This window comes from Chelonia mydas, chromosome 24, assembly GCF_015237465.2.
Source record: "Chelonia mydas isolate rCheMyd1 chromosome 24, rCheMyd1.pri.v2, whole genome shotgun sequence".
NCBI lineage: Eukaryota > Metazoa > Chordata > Testudines > Cheloniidae > Chelonia > Chelonia mydas.
In genome coordinates this window covers 14,779,395-14,791,552 of record NC_051264.2, presented here as the reverse complement: position 1 = coordinate 14,791,552, position 12,158 = coordinate 14,779,395, and the positions used below count along the sequence as shown (strand labels likewise).

Sequence of the window (12,158 nt, the reverse complement as noted above, 5' to 3'; positions counted from 1 at the left end):
TCCCCCAGGTATTAAACAGCTGTGCATACAGAATCATAGAATATCAGGGTTGGAAAGGACCTCAGGAGGTCATCTAGTCCAACCCCCTGCTCAAACCAGGACCGATCCCCGACTAAATCATCCCAGCCAGGCCTTTGTCAAGCCTGACCTTAAAAACTTCGAAGGAAGGAGATTCCACCACCTCCCTAGGTAATGCATTCCAGTGTTTCACCACCCTCAGAGTCAAAAAGTTTTTCCTAATATCCAACCTAAACCTCCCCCACTGCAACTTGAGACCATTACTCCTCGTTCTGTCATCAGCTACCACTGAGAACAGTCTAGAGCCATCCTCTTTGGAACCCCCTTTCAGGTCGTTGAAAGCAGCTATCAAATCCCCCCTCATTCTTCTCTTCTGAAAACTAAACATCCCCAGTTCCCTCAGCCTATCCTCATAAGTCATGTGTTCCAGGCGCCTAATCATTTTTGTTGCCCTCCGCTGAACTCTTTCCAATTTTTCCACATCCTTCTTGTAGTGTGGGGCCCAAAACTGGACACAGTACTCCAGATGAGGCTTCACCAGTGTCTAATAGAGGGGAACGATCACGTCCCTCGATCTGCTGGCAATGCCCCTACTTATACATCCCAAAATGCCATTGGCCTTCTTGGCAACAAGGGCACACTGTTGACTCATATCCACCTTCTCGTCCACTGTAACTCCTAGCTCCTTTTCTGCAGAACTGCTGCCGAGCCGTTCGGTCCCTAGTCTGTAGCGGTGCATATCTCTCTATCAGTGTTATAGAGGGTGGAGAATTTATGAGTTTACCCTGTATAAGCTGTATACAGAGTAAAACGGATTTATTTGGGGTTTGGATCCTACTGGGAGCTGGGTGTCTCGGTGCTGGAGACAGATAACTTGCTAAGCAGTTTTCGGTTAAAGACGGGCTCAGACGTAAATTCAGCATGTCAGGTGACAGTCCCAAGGGGGTCTCTGTGACCGAACCTGTCACACACGGAATCTCAGCCCGGCTTACAAAGGCTGGTGCATGTCCACATTCCTTTGATAACGTGGCAAACTACTTAATGAGTTTGTGCTGTCCAAGGGATTCTTGGGCAGTAAGATAGTATATCGGTGCAAGGCTGGGAGCAGGGGTGATTGTCTGGTGCCTCTCTCCCTAAGCTCATGAGTGGCTCAGGGATCATTCATGCAGATGGCTGAGTGACCACAGCGCCTGGAGGGGGTTTGCTGCCTGTCACTGGCATAGCAGTGTGACAGAGAGCCCAGGCTGGAGAGTTAAGTGGGCAAAGTGATCTCTCAGTTGCAGGTTGTACCCTGGGGACAAGGGAGCTCCAGCTGTTCCCTTTATCCCTGCCTCTGGGGTCTGCATGGCCCTTCTGCACGAGCCTCAGACAGCGCTCTTAAAAGCCCCCCCAAAAAAGCACTTAGCTCACACCTCCCTTCACACATTCCTGTGCCTCTGTTGGGAGGCCCGCTCCATAGATTGAGAACCCATGGAGTAGCCACTTGCAATGGTCCCTTCTGCCTTAGACTCTATGAATTGCAGAGTGACACAGTCTAATGCTACTTTGCATAGCGTGTGTAATATGCACATTATCCCCTGCAGGCAAAATCGTATAGTCTGGTGGTTTCCAACAGGTTTTCATTGGCAGACCCCTAAAAATTTCAAATGGAGGTGGGGAGCCCTTTGGAAATCTTAGACATAGTCTGTGGCTTCCCAAGGGTCCATGGACCTCAGGTTGAAAACCACTGGCGTAGTCAATAGCTTGACCGTACTTTGGTTCGATATTTCATTATGAAATACGCTCAAGAGACAAAATAACCAGTGTCAGTCAGGTTTATTAATATGCTACAGGGGAGAGGTTCCAAATGATGCCAGTCGCTGAAGAGCCGTCCTGTGCAATCTCGTTACAGTCGCCCGATGCAGAAGATTTGCTCCCCTGGTCTCGGTGATACGATTTTACAAGTTGTAAATTTCTTCCCACGTCACTGGAACCAACCCCTCGGTTTGTCCCAGTTCTCTAACCTGTTCTGTTCCTCCCTTATCTCTGGGTTGGCACCAGCCTTCCAGGGCCTGCGCCGTGACACTCTGCCCAGCCTGTACTAAGGTGTGGAACAACGGTATCTTGCTTTTGACACGTTTCCTATTGGCTTCTGCCAAATCCCTATTTCAGTAAACGCAAGGAGTTCGGGGTAGTTGGCATAAGGGAACAGGGGGTTCTGGTCCAGGCCAGCTTAGCCTACAGCATGGTTACGGTATTTGGGCTTCATGCTAGTGGTACTTAATGTTTACTAATGTACAGAAAGGGTGCAGCTAAGGCACGCTATTAACATGATACAGGCTGGCTAGCATATAAATATACATTCATCGACACTGGCCCATCATGTATGTGTTCTGTAGCCCATTGTGGCACTGGCAAATGTCTTAACCTGTGCTCAGGATTACAGCATCCACCCCACTCCCAGGCCCTTTTTGTACAGCTGGGGCAGACTGGTGGTCTGGCGGGTCAAATATTTCTGCACGAGCTGTTTTATTGTGGGAGGAAATGGAGACAACTGGGGCTCATGAGAACAGCCGGCCATAAGCTGCTCATAAACTCCGGGCGGTTTTCACAGCCCCAGAGAAGGTGAGAAATCAGGTGGGATTTCGACTGTTTGTTTTTTTTCTGGGGGTTTCACTTTACTGTTTGTGTGTTGTGGGGGTGGTTGTTTTTTCCTGTATGGGCCATGAGATTGTATCGCACTGTCCATCCCATGGGGAGTGGGGAGAGGCCGGAGGAAGTTGGGGTGTCAGGGGCAGCAGGGGGATGGGGGTGAGTCCAAGGCAGAGGGGGTGGGACAGGAAAGTTCTTCCCGCTTGATCACTCTGGTGCTTAACGGCACCTCGGCCCGATCCAGGGCACCACAGCAGCCACTGCGGCCCTACTCTCTTCTGCGCCCCCATCAGCTGCGGAGGCGGTTGTGGAGCTGAGCCCCCTCTGTAGTACGGGGAATTCTGGGGTATTTTATTCCACCCCCCCAAACCCCTCCCTGCCGCCCTGCATCAGACGCATGGGCCCAGCCAGCCTGGTATCCTGGCACAGCTGCCCCAACCATGCTCTAGATCAGACCAGCGTGTTTCCGCTCTCAGAAATCTCCTTCCCAGGGTCATGTTGATAGAACAGAATCAAGTCGCCTCTTCGCTGAGCTAAATAGCTCAATCTCCTTAAGTTCCTGAATGACACATGTACATGGATTTTAAGGCCAAAGATGGACAGATTTAACAATACAAATAATAAATAACAAACACTTTAACAATACAAATAAATAACAAATCACTTGAAACAGCAGCAGCTCTCATGGCATGTTATAAAGAATAGCAGTAGTGTTATCTCCATTTTATAGATGGGAAACTGAGGCACAGGCAGGGATGACTTGCTCCAGGTCACCCAGAAGCAAAAAAGACCAATGAGCCTGATTCAACCACGGAGACTCTCGCACTCCAACAGATTCCAAAGCTGGCTACAGGCCAACAGTGCTGAGCGTTCGGGACAGTCACTGGGCCAGACACGAAGGACTCCCCAAAACAGTCCTGGTCCAGGACATGGGAACCCGGCCCAGGCTCTTCCTGGCTTGTGAGAGAGTCGTGAATCCCTGGTGCCGCTCCTGGCTGAAACAGCCACAGAGAGAATGGACCATCCCTTCCACCTCCCCACACAGGAGAGCACTACAGAAACCCGCCCTGCAGCCCTAGGTTGTAGCCAACTGTTGCCCCGTCTCAGACCCGTCGCTCCTGAGCTTTGCTCCAAAGCCACCCACAGGCTCATCTGACTCAAGCCAACGTGCGGGACTCGGCCCAAGCAGGATTCAGGCCAGGACACGGAGCTGAAATTGCTTCATGGCACCGATGGATGGCCCCCTCCTGGTGAGGAGAGGGGGCAGATATCCATCCCCACCCCCTGGCACTCTCTGCAGCATTTGACCCTGTCGAGTGTGGGACACGGCTGAGAAAGGTGCCAGGAGCCCATGGTTGGATTCCTTCCTCAACGGCAGCGGGGCAAGTAGGGTGCTCCGGTCCGGTCTGCTGTGCCACTATGATATTTATAGCTGCAAAGACATAGGAGGAGCCCATCCCCAGCCCTTCCACTCAGCTGTGTCTCCTGAGTCCTCCGGCCTGGGGTCTGGACAGCAGAAGTCTCTGGTGCAGCGGGAGGAGAAGAGAGCCCCCTCTGCCCGCAGGTAACATGGGATGGATGTGGATCCTCGGGAAGGGACAGGGAGGGCGCCAGGGCCCCAGGCTGGGGGCGGGGCAGGGAGGAGTCACGTGGGGGGGTCACGTGCGGAGGTCACGTGCCCCCGGCCCATTGAGACACTCCCACGAGTGCAGCGTACCGGCAAGAAATTATTTCGACTTGCACCGTTGCCCAACGGACATGCCCAGCAAGTAGCGATCGGAAACGGCTCCTCCGCCCCCGACCCCTGGCTAGAGCGGCTCCCCCAGGGTCAGTTTTCTCTCTGGCCCGTTCTGACATCATGCAGCTACTGGGGGAACTGGTCAGACACCACAGACTCAAGCGCCAGCAATCAGCGGGTGACCCCCCCAGCTCGACCTGTCCTTGCCCACAGACGCCCCACCCCCCCCCGCAATTGCCCCGTGACAGGCGAGATCAGCTCTGGGAAGGGAGCAGCTGGCTGGCGCTGAACCCTGAGCAAGGCGGGCAGAGGAGAGCACTCGGGGATGTTCGCAGCCCCGGAGCAGCTGCCTTTGATTGAAGTTCACGTCCCCCACCGGCCAGTCCGGCCCATAGTCCAGGAGTGCCCCAGGATTCCTCGCTGATGCTGGACTCTCACATCCCAAGGGCTGCGCACGGCGCTTTCTGTCATCTCTGGCTGGCTAGGAGACTCCATCCGTCCTGGCGGGGGATGACCTGTGCTTCGCGCCTTCGGCACCTCCCGGCTAGACGACAGCAACGCGATGGGGCCGGGCGGGAAGCCTCCAGCACGCAGGGACTCTGACAAGGGCCAAATGCTGCAGCACATCTCAGCCGTGCAAGCCGTCGCGAGCACATCCCACCTCTGCTCCGCTCTCTACGCTGGCTTCCTGCCGGATAGTGACCGGTCGTTATCTTCACAGCGCTTCATGGCCTAGGCCCAGCCTATCCCATGGCCCATGTAAAGCTCGGGGGAACAGACTGTGGTCGACAGCTCTGGCCTGTGAAATTCTCAACCATAGGAGTAAAGCTGGTCTGTTCAGGAGCAAGAACCTTCTTCAAGCGTGGTCCGAGACTGCGGAACTACCTGCCACAGGAACCAAGGCTCATTAGAAACCTGACTGCTGACTGCGCCAAAGACTCTTGGGCCTGCCTTCTCCAACATAAACATACAGCAACAGGGTCTATTTCTAGTAACCGAAAAGGGAACCCTACCAAAACAAGAGCCTCCTGTGCACTGACTTCTCCATCCGGGGAGAGGCTGAGAGAACAAACAGCACGTGGCGGATGCATAATCGCGGTGGGTGGTGCCCGACCTGGCAGGCACTCAGCTGTGCAGTGATGAGGGTGGTATAGGAACCTGTACACGATGCAAGACAAGAGGACAGCGGGCTGATCCGGTCCCAGGAGGAGAATGCAGCAGGGAATAGGACGGCTGATGAAGAAGGGGCGGTATGTGTGGGGGAGGGGGCTAAAGAGGGACAGCTAGAGAAGAGATTGCACCAGTGCCAGGCGGTGGTTAGTCTGGGCCATCTGATCTAGTGGTTAGAGCCAGGTCTAAGCCAGAGCCACAGGCCAATGCTGCAACTAGGAATCCGCCAAGATTAAAAGCCAGAGCCAAGCCAATAACCGGAGCCAGGGGTCAGAAGCCGGGCTGGAGCAGGGCAGGACCAAGGCAGGCAGAGGAGTGATCACAGCTGCGGGCGCAAGCGTTGGGCAGCCACGGACTGGCCAGTGGGCTGACATGCAGAACCCTGGCCCCAGTCTGCCACTCCGCGGGCCGGCTGGTCCAGTGGCTCTGCTGCAGCCCAGCTGGGCTCATTCACCCATCTCATGCCTGGGGCAGGGGCTGCAGCTGCCTCTCCATTCCCGGGGGGGTGTTGCCGGGGGCAGGGGAGGGCACGTCACGTCGGGGGCCCTGGATGAAAAACTGAGGCCGCGGATGGAGCCTGATTCTCAGTGTGGGAGGTGAAGGCCGGAGACCCCTCGGTGATGCTGCTAGAGGATGAGGCGGGTCTCCCAGCTCTTGGCCAAGGTCAAGGGCACCAGGCGGAGGCCAGATGGCGGAGCCGGGGCAGCAGGGGTTGTCCTAGGTCCTCTGGGGCTTGGTTGCCGGGAGATGACAGAGCCCGGGTGGTGCTAGATCTTGCTCCTGGTGGCTCCGGCTCGGCCCCAGCCGATCCCTAGGGCTCGGCCCCGGCCGGCTGCTCGTGGCCAGCGGGGCAGGTTTGTTCTGAGCTGGGGCTGGCTGAGATAGGACAAGAGATCTCTTTCTGCTCCTCCTCCTTCTCAGCCTTCCTCCAGGAGTGGGATCCAGCCGGGCCCTGGCGGAGATGGTAGAGAAATGCAACGGCCAGCAGGACGATGAAGAGGCAGGCGGCACAGATGACAGCCAGGCGGACCCCAAGGCAGGAGGCCGGGGGACCCAGGAGTCCTACAACAGAGAGAGGGGATGAGGCTGCGATGCAGTGCAGGGGCCCTGCCTGACAACAGCTGGGGCGAATGCTCAGAGAAAGGGGCGGGGGCCCAATCCCATTGGCTGGGCGGATTTACCATTGGGGGAAATAGACGGGTGGGGGGAATAGATGGGGGTCCCCCAACCCCATTTGGCTTCCTGCCCCCACTCTCTTTCAGGGTCCCCAGGGCTGAGCTGCCCCTGGGGGCTGAAATCCAGATCTCCCCTCCCTGACTCACCTGGGCTCAGCTGCAGGCTCAGTGGCCGGGTGATTGGTGCCCCCAGCACATGAGGGGTTAACACGAAGGTCAGCCTCGCGCTGTGGGTCACAGGTGGCACCGTGACCCAGCTGGTGATGTGGTAGAGCCCCTGTTCATCCACCTGCTGCTCCGTGGCGCCCTCTGCTGTGACGTCCCTGCCCGCCTCGTCCAGCCACCGCACTGTGGCTGCGGGGTACCCGCCCCATGTGTGGACAGTCAGCATGACCCCAGCACTGGAGAGGCTGAAGGTCAGCTGGGGCTCGCTGAACAGGGCTGGAGGGAAGAAACAAGGGGGGGGGGGGGATTTAGGGAGGGGGCTCAGAATTGGGCCCCATGGGCTGGGTCCTGCCCTGAGTTGTGAATCCAGTGTGAATCTGGATTGAATCTGCTCTGGAGCAGGGCTCACACTGGTGTCACTGAAGGCGCACTCAGCAATTAGCAGCTGGGACATACAGGGCAGCCTCAGCGCAGAGAGATTCAAGCCAGGCTCTGAGGGCTCCAGCTCCAGCACATGGGATTAACCTGATACCGTAGCGGTTCTCAAACTGTGGACCAGGACCCCAAAGTGGGTTCGGACCCTGTTTTAATAGGGTTGCCAGGGCTGACTGAGGCTTGCTGGGACCTGGGGCCAAAGCTGAAGCCCTGGGCGGCGGGGATCAGGTTACAGGCCCCTTGCCTGGGGCTGAAGCCCTTGGGCTTCGGTTTTGGCCCCCACACGCAGGGTAGTAGGGCTCGAGCGGGCTTAGGATTCGGTCCCCACTCCTGGGGTTGTTTAGCAATTTTTGTTGTCAGAAGGGGGTCGCGGTGCAATGAAGTTTGAGAACCCCTGCGATAGTCAGCTGCAGGAAATAACAGGTTAGCAACAAGCAGCAGGGAAGACAGCAGCCTACCTCATCAGCAGGGAAGACGTTTTAAAGACGGCAACGTCAGGTTGTCTCTGGGGCTTGAACCAATGAAGTGTGGGTCTAACCCCCTGAGCAGCAGCTGGCTGAGCTAAAGAACCAGCCGCAGTAACGCAACGATGGGAGTGTAGCTGAGACCTGGCCTGACATGAGGCCTCATTCCTTGGAAGAAAGGATTAGGGAGGCAAATGATTCATCAGGCTGGAAACACGACATTTGTGCTAAATAAGATAAGTCAAGTGGTCAGTAGGCTAAAAAGTCAGAACGTCTGAGCCAGCTAAGATAAGAAGGAGAACACCCAGGGACCAATTTACTCTGAACGAGCTAACAAGGGACAGGATACATTAGGAATGGAGAGAGAGGTAAAGAGGAAGTCGAAACGTGGACAGGGCATGCGGCTCAGGGACTGGTTCCTGCTAAGTAACCAAGCCAATTGTAAAGTCGGACGCAGTGTAGAGTCAATGTGATGCGATCTGTAAATGTGTATAACAAGAACAAGTTTCTTGCGGATTTGGGAGCCGAGACAAATCCCCTGCATTTGAAGCAGATCAGCTCAGTGTAGTGTTGCTGTGAGCCGGATAAAAATACCTGAGCAACAAAGTATGGCGTGGAACTGAGTTCTCGGGAAGCCAGGTGGAAAGAGGTCTTGGCAGGAATTCCAACAGCGAGGAGGCTAATAAAGTGCCATGTAGCCTGCAACCACTAAAGAGGGACACAGAACCATGCAGCCTGCGGCCACTAAAGGGGTACACGGTGCCACACAGGCTCTAGCGACTGGGGAGGGGACACGGTGCCACACAGGCTGTCATAAATATAAAGGGAAGGGTAAACCCCTTTAAAATCCCTCCTGGCCAGAGGAAAAATCCTCTCACCTATAAAGGGTTAAGAAGCTAAAGGTAACCTCGCTGGCACCTGACCAAAATGACCAATCAGGAGACAAGATACTTTCAAAAGCTGGGAGGAGGGAGAAAAACAAAGGGTTTGTGTCTGTCTGTGTGATGCTTTGGCCGGGGACAGAACAGGAATGGAGTCTTAGAACTTAGTAAGTAATCTAGCTAGAGATGCGTTAGATTATGATTTCTTTAAATGGCTGAGAAAAGAACTGTGCTGAATAAAATGATTATTCCTGTCTGTGTGTCTTTTTTGTAACTTAAGGTTTTGCCTAGAGGGATTCTCTATGTTTTGAATCTAATTCCCCTGTAAGGTATCTACCATCCTGATTTTACAGAGGTGATTCTTTTTCACTTCTATTAAAAGTATTCTTGTAAGGAAACTGAATGCTTTTTCATTGTTCTAAGATCCAAGGGTTTGGGTCTGTGGTCACCTATGCAAATTGGTGAGGATTTTTACCAAACCTTCCCCAGGAAGTGGGGTGCAAGGGTTGGGAGGATTTTGGGGGGAAAGACGTTTCCAAACTCCGTTTTTTCAGGAACCCAGATAAAGTTTGGTGGTGGCAGTGCAAATTCCAAGGGCAAAGGGTAAAATAGTTTGTACCTTGGGGAAGTTTTAACCTAAGCTGGTAAAAGTAAGCTTGGGAGGTTTTCATGCAGGTCCCCACATCTGTACCCTAGAGTTCAGAGTGGGGAAGGAACCCTGATACAGGCTGCAGCGACTGGGGAGGGGACACGGTGCCACACAGGCTGCAGCCACTAGAGGGGGACATGGAGCCACACCAGCTGCAGCGACTGGGGCAGGGACACGGTGCCACACAGGCTGCGGCCACTAGAGGGAGCCACGCAGGCTGCAGTCACTACCAGGTACATGGAACCACTCTGCATTAGCCAGACCCATCCCGGGATGCAGCAACCCCAGCACTCACCTCCCACTCTCAGCTTCCAGAGTTCAGACGTCGTGCCCAGCTCCGTGGTGATGTGGCACTGATAGACGCCCTCGTCCTGCATGTGGATGTCCCTCAGCGTCAGGGACGCATTCCCCCGGGCCAGCTCCTCTGGTTCCAGCCGGGTCCGGTTCCTATAAGCCTTGTCCTGTTTCTCCAGCTGCTCCCTCCCGTAATAATAACTATGAACCACCAAGGCCTCTGCCCCCACCTGCTCCTTCTGCCAGGTGACGGTTAGACGCTGGAGGTTCATGCCGGGCTGGGACAGGAAGAGGCATCTCAGGGTGACGTCCCCCCTGAAATGAGCTACCACGTCTGGTGCCGACTGCACTGCAGGGAGGAAAAAACACAGCGGTTAGTGACATTTAGGGTGTGAAATCCCAGCCTCTCCCAGCAGGGCGTGCTGTGGGCAGCTGGGTGGGACTGTCGGCCTCGTGGGAGCTCCTGGCTACTCTAGCCCCAGCCTGGCGCTGTGGGGGGCGCTGTGGGGAGGGGGGCAGGAATGCCGGCTGTCAGAGGAACTCACTCCAGCTGTGATGCACAAGGATTTGCCATTATCCCAGTACGGTGCCATGAGTGACATTCCCAGTTACCTTTTCCTATGAACAGAATGGGAAGGTGTAGCCAATGGATGAGGCAAGCCTTCAGGGCTGTTGCGGGCAGCAGGGAACGGTGCCTAGTGATTAATGGCTGGGACTCAGGAGTCCTGGGTTCGAATCCTTGTTCTGCCACGCACCCTCTGTGCACCTCAGATGCAGCATGTCCGCCTCTGTGCCTCAGTTTCCCCATCTGTAACAGGGGAACACCAAGGCATCCTGTGTCTCGGTCACCACCAGTTTCCTGCCGGCCCACCCAGTGCACAAGATTTCAATTCATCCCCCCAGCAGGAACGTTCCCGGTGTTATTCCTGTCAGATCGTTTCACACCAGGGGCAAAATTTTGTAAAGGGCCTCATTTGTAAAGTCATTTTAACTCAGAAAACTGATTAGGGAATTTACAGGGGTCGTGCAGTCAGGCCTGGGCCTTCAAACAGCCCCTTAACCAGTATCCCCATGACTGTGCCAGCTCCAGAGATTCCCCCTCTCATGTCCCCCCAGCCCCACTGACTCAGTGCCTCCAGGACTAGGTCTTCTGCCCCCACAGCCCCACATTTCCTGCCGTGAGCTCCTCGAGCGAGACCTCTTAGACTGGATGCCTGGAGAGCCGTCAGGAAGCGATGTGAACGGGGAGGTTCTGCTGGGAATCGGGGCAACCTCTTCAAACCACTGCAGCGACTATTACTCGGCTGGAATCCAGCATCTCCAGAGCTCGGCCCAGGGACACGGTGGCCCCAAGAGGCCATGCTCGGCTGAGACTCACCTTGGCTCCCAGTGGGGTTGGAAGGCCTGACCCTGACCAGAGCCCCAGGCTGGAGTGGGGCTGAGCTCCAGGGAGCTTTTCCCAGGCACCTGGGACCATGGGGTCTTTTATGGGTTGTCAGGTTACCTCCGCACGGGGCTTGCTCAGAAGCAGCTGGCTGGGCACTTGGCGCTGTGGCAATTCCTCCGGCTGCAGCCTCCAGAGAAGAAGCAGAGCGCAGGCGCTGGGCCGGGGAGGTCGTCTGGGCGTAGCCCCAGTAGCCAGGGGACTGTGTAGCCGGGAGGGAGAAAAACATGGCTCATGGAGGGGGAAGGCAGGTGCAGTGACCTCGAACTGTGACGCTCCCTTCGCAGGGGCTGATTCTTCTCGCCGGCTCACATCCCCTTGGTTACCAGCTCTCGGCCGCGCCTCGGGCCCCTCTTACACGCGATGATGCGGGAGCCACTCGAACGCAGTGATAGCAACAGTGTAAGCCTGATGTTTCTCTGCGTAATTGTAGCCATGGTTACCTGGGCACCAGCTGGCTTCTTCGGGCTGAGAGCTAATGTCAATATTGGCCCATCTGTCGCTGCTCTTCAGACATCCAGGCTCCCCTGTGTGGCAAGGCAGCCCTGCTGGGGAAACTGAGGCAGGAGCCCCCCCCTTAAAGACAAAGAGATACGGTGACCCAGGGACAGCTCCCTACATCCACTCTACAGAGCTCTGCTCTGCAACACATAACCCTAAACCAGTGAGTCAATTGCACATTAAGGGCCAGACTCGGCAGCTGGAGACGCAAAGCAGCTATAAACCCAGCTGTATCTGGCCGGGGCTTTCTGCTGTGCTGGGGCACCGGGGAACAGCCCTTTAAATGTTTAATTTTAAAAAACAGTTTGAAGTTAATCCTGCCAATCTTCAAATCAGTTGCCATGTCACCCGGGGACAACCTCAGGCTTGGTGGGATTTTTTAATAATGAAAAGAAAAAAAACCCTAGGAAATGCCCAGACAAAGAACTACATGAAGGTTGGGACCACAGCTCGGTGCCTGAAGGGTTAAAACACCCAACTCTTCACAGACCAGTGCACAGAGGGGCACACCTGGAGGATGGGCCCCGCGATGATGAACCCCAGCTGGGGAGAGGATTATAATCCAAGGAAGGTGGGATGGCAAAGGGGCTCTG

The 12,158-nt window shown here is 55.4% G+C and overlaps 1 protein-coding gene across 2 annotated transcripts; it reads right to left on the bottom strand.

Annotated features, from left to right (window-relative positions):
* Positions 1-1,816: 1,816 nt before the first annotated feature.
* LOC114018517 (CD276 antigen) lies at positions 1,817-11,626 on the bottom strand. Of its 2 annotated transcripts, XM_043535233.1 has the most exons (5): positions 11,125-11,626; positions 10,233-10,428; positions 9,622-9,969; positions 6,880-7,173; positions 1,817-6,619 (listed from the first exon to the last, which is right to left on the bottom strand). In XM_043535233.1, the coding sequence occupies exons 2-5, from the start codon at positions 10,426-10,428 to the stop codon at positions 6,369-6,371; spliced, it is 1,089 nt and encodes a 362-aa protein (XP_043391168.1). In that variant the 5' UTR covers positions 11,125-11,626; the 3' UTR covers positions 1,817-6,368. The 2 variants fall into 2 exon arrangements, with proteins under 2 accessions (XP_043391168.1, XP_027674084.2); XM_027818283.3 differs by lacking the exon at positions 10,233-10,428 and having other exon boundaries at positions 11,125-11,625.
* Positions 11,627-12,158: the final 532 nt, after the last annotated feature.

What these genes read in the sequence shown, in the direction of transcription:
- LOC114018517 (XM_043535233.1), bottom strand. Translation starts at nt 10,428, where the DNA reads ATGGGGAAACTGAGGCACAGAGGCGGACATGCTGCATCTGAGGTGCAC. An exon ending in CATTCTGTTCATAGGAAAAG is followed by an intron (nt 9,970 to 10,232) that starts GTAACTGGGAAT and finishes TCCTCCCTGCAG; the next exon opens with TGCAGTCGGCACCAGACGTG. An exon ending in CTGGAAGCTGAGAGTGGGAG is followed by an intron (nt 7,174 to 9,621) that starts GTGAGTGCTGGG and finishes TCTTCCCTCCAG; the next exon opens with CCCTGTTCAGCGAGCCCCAG.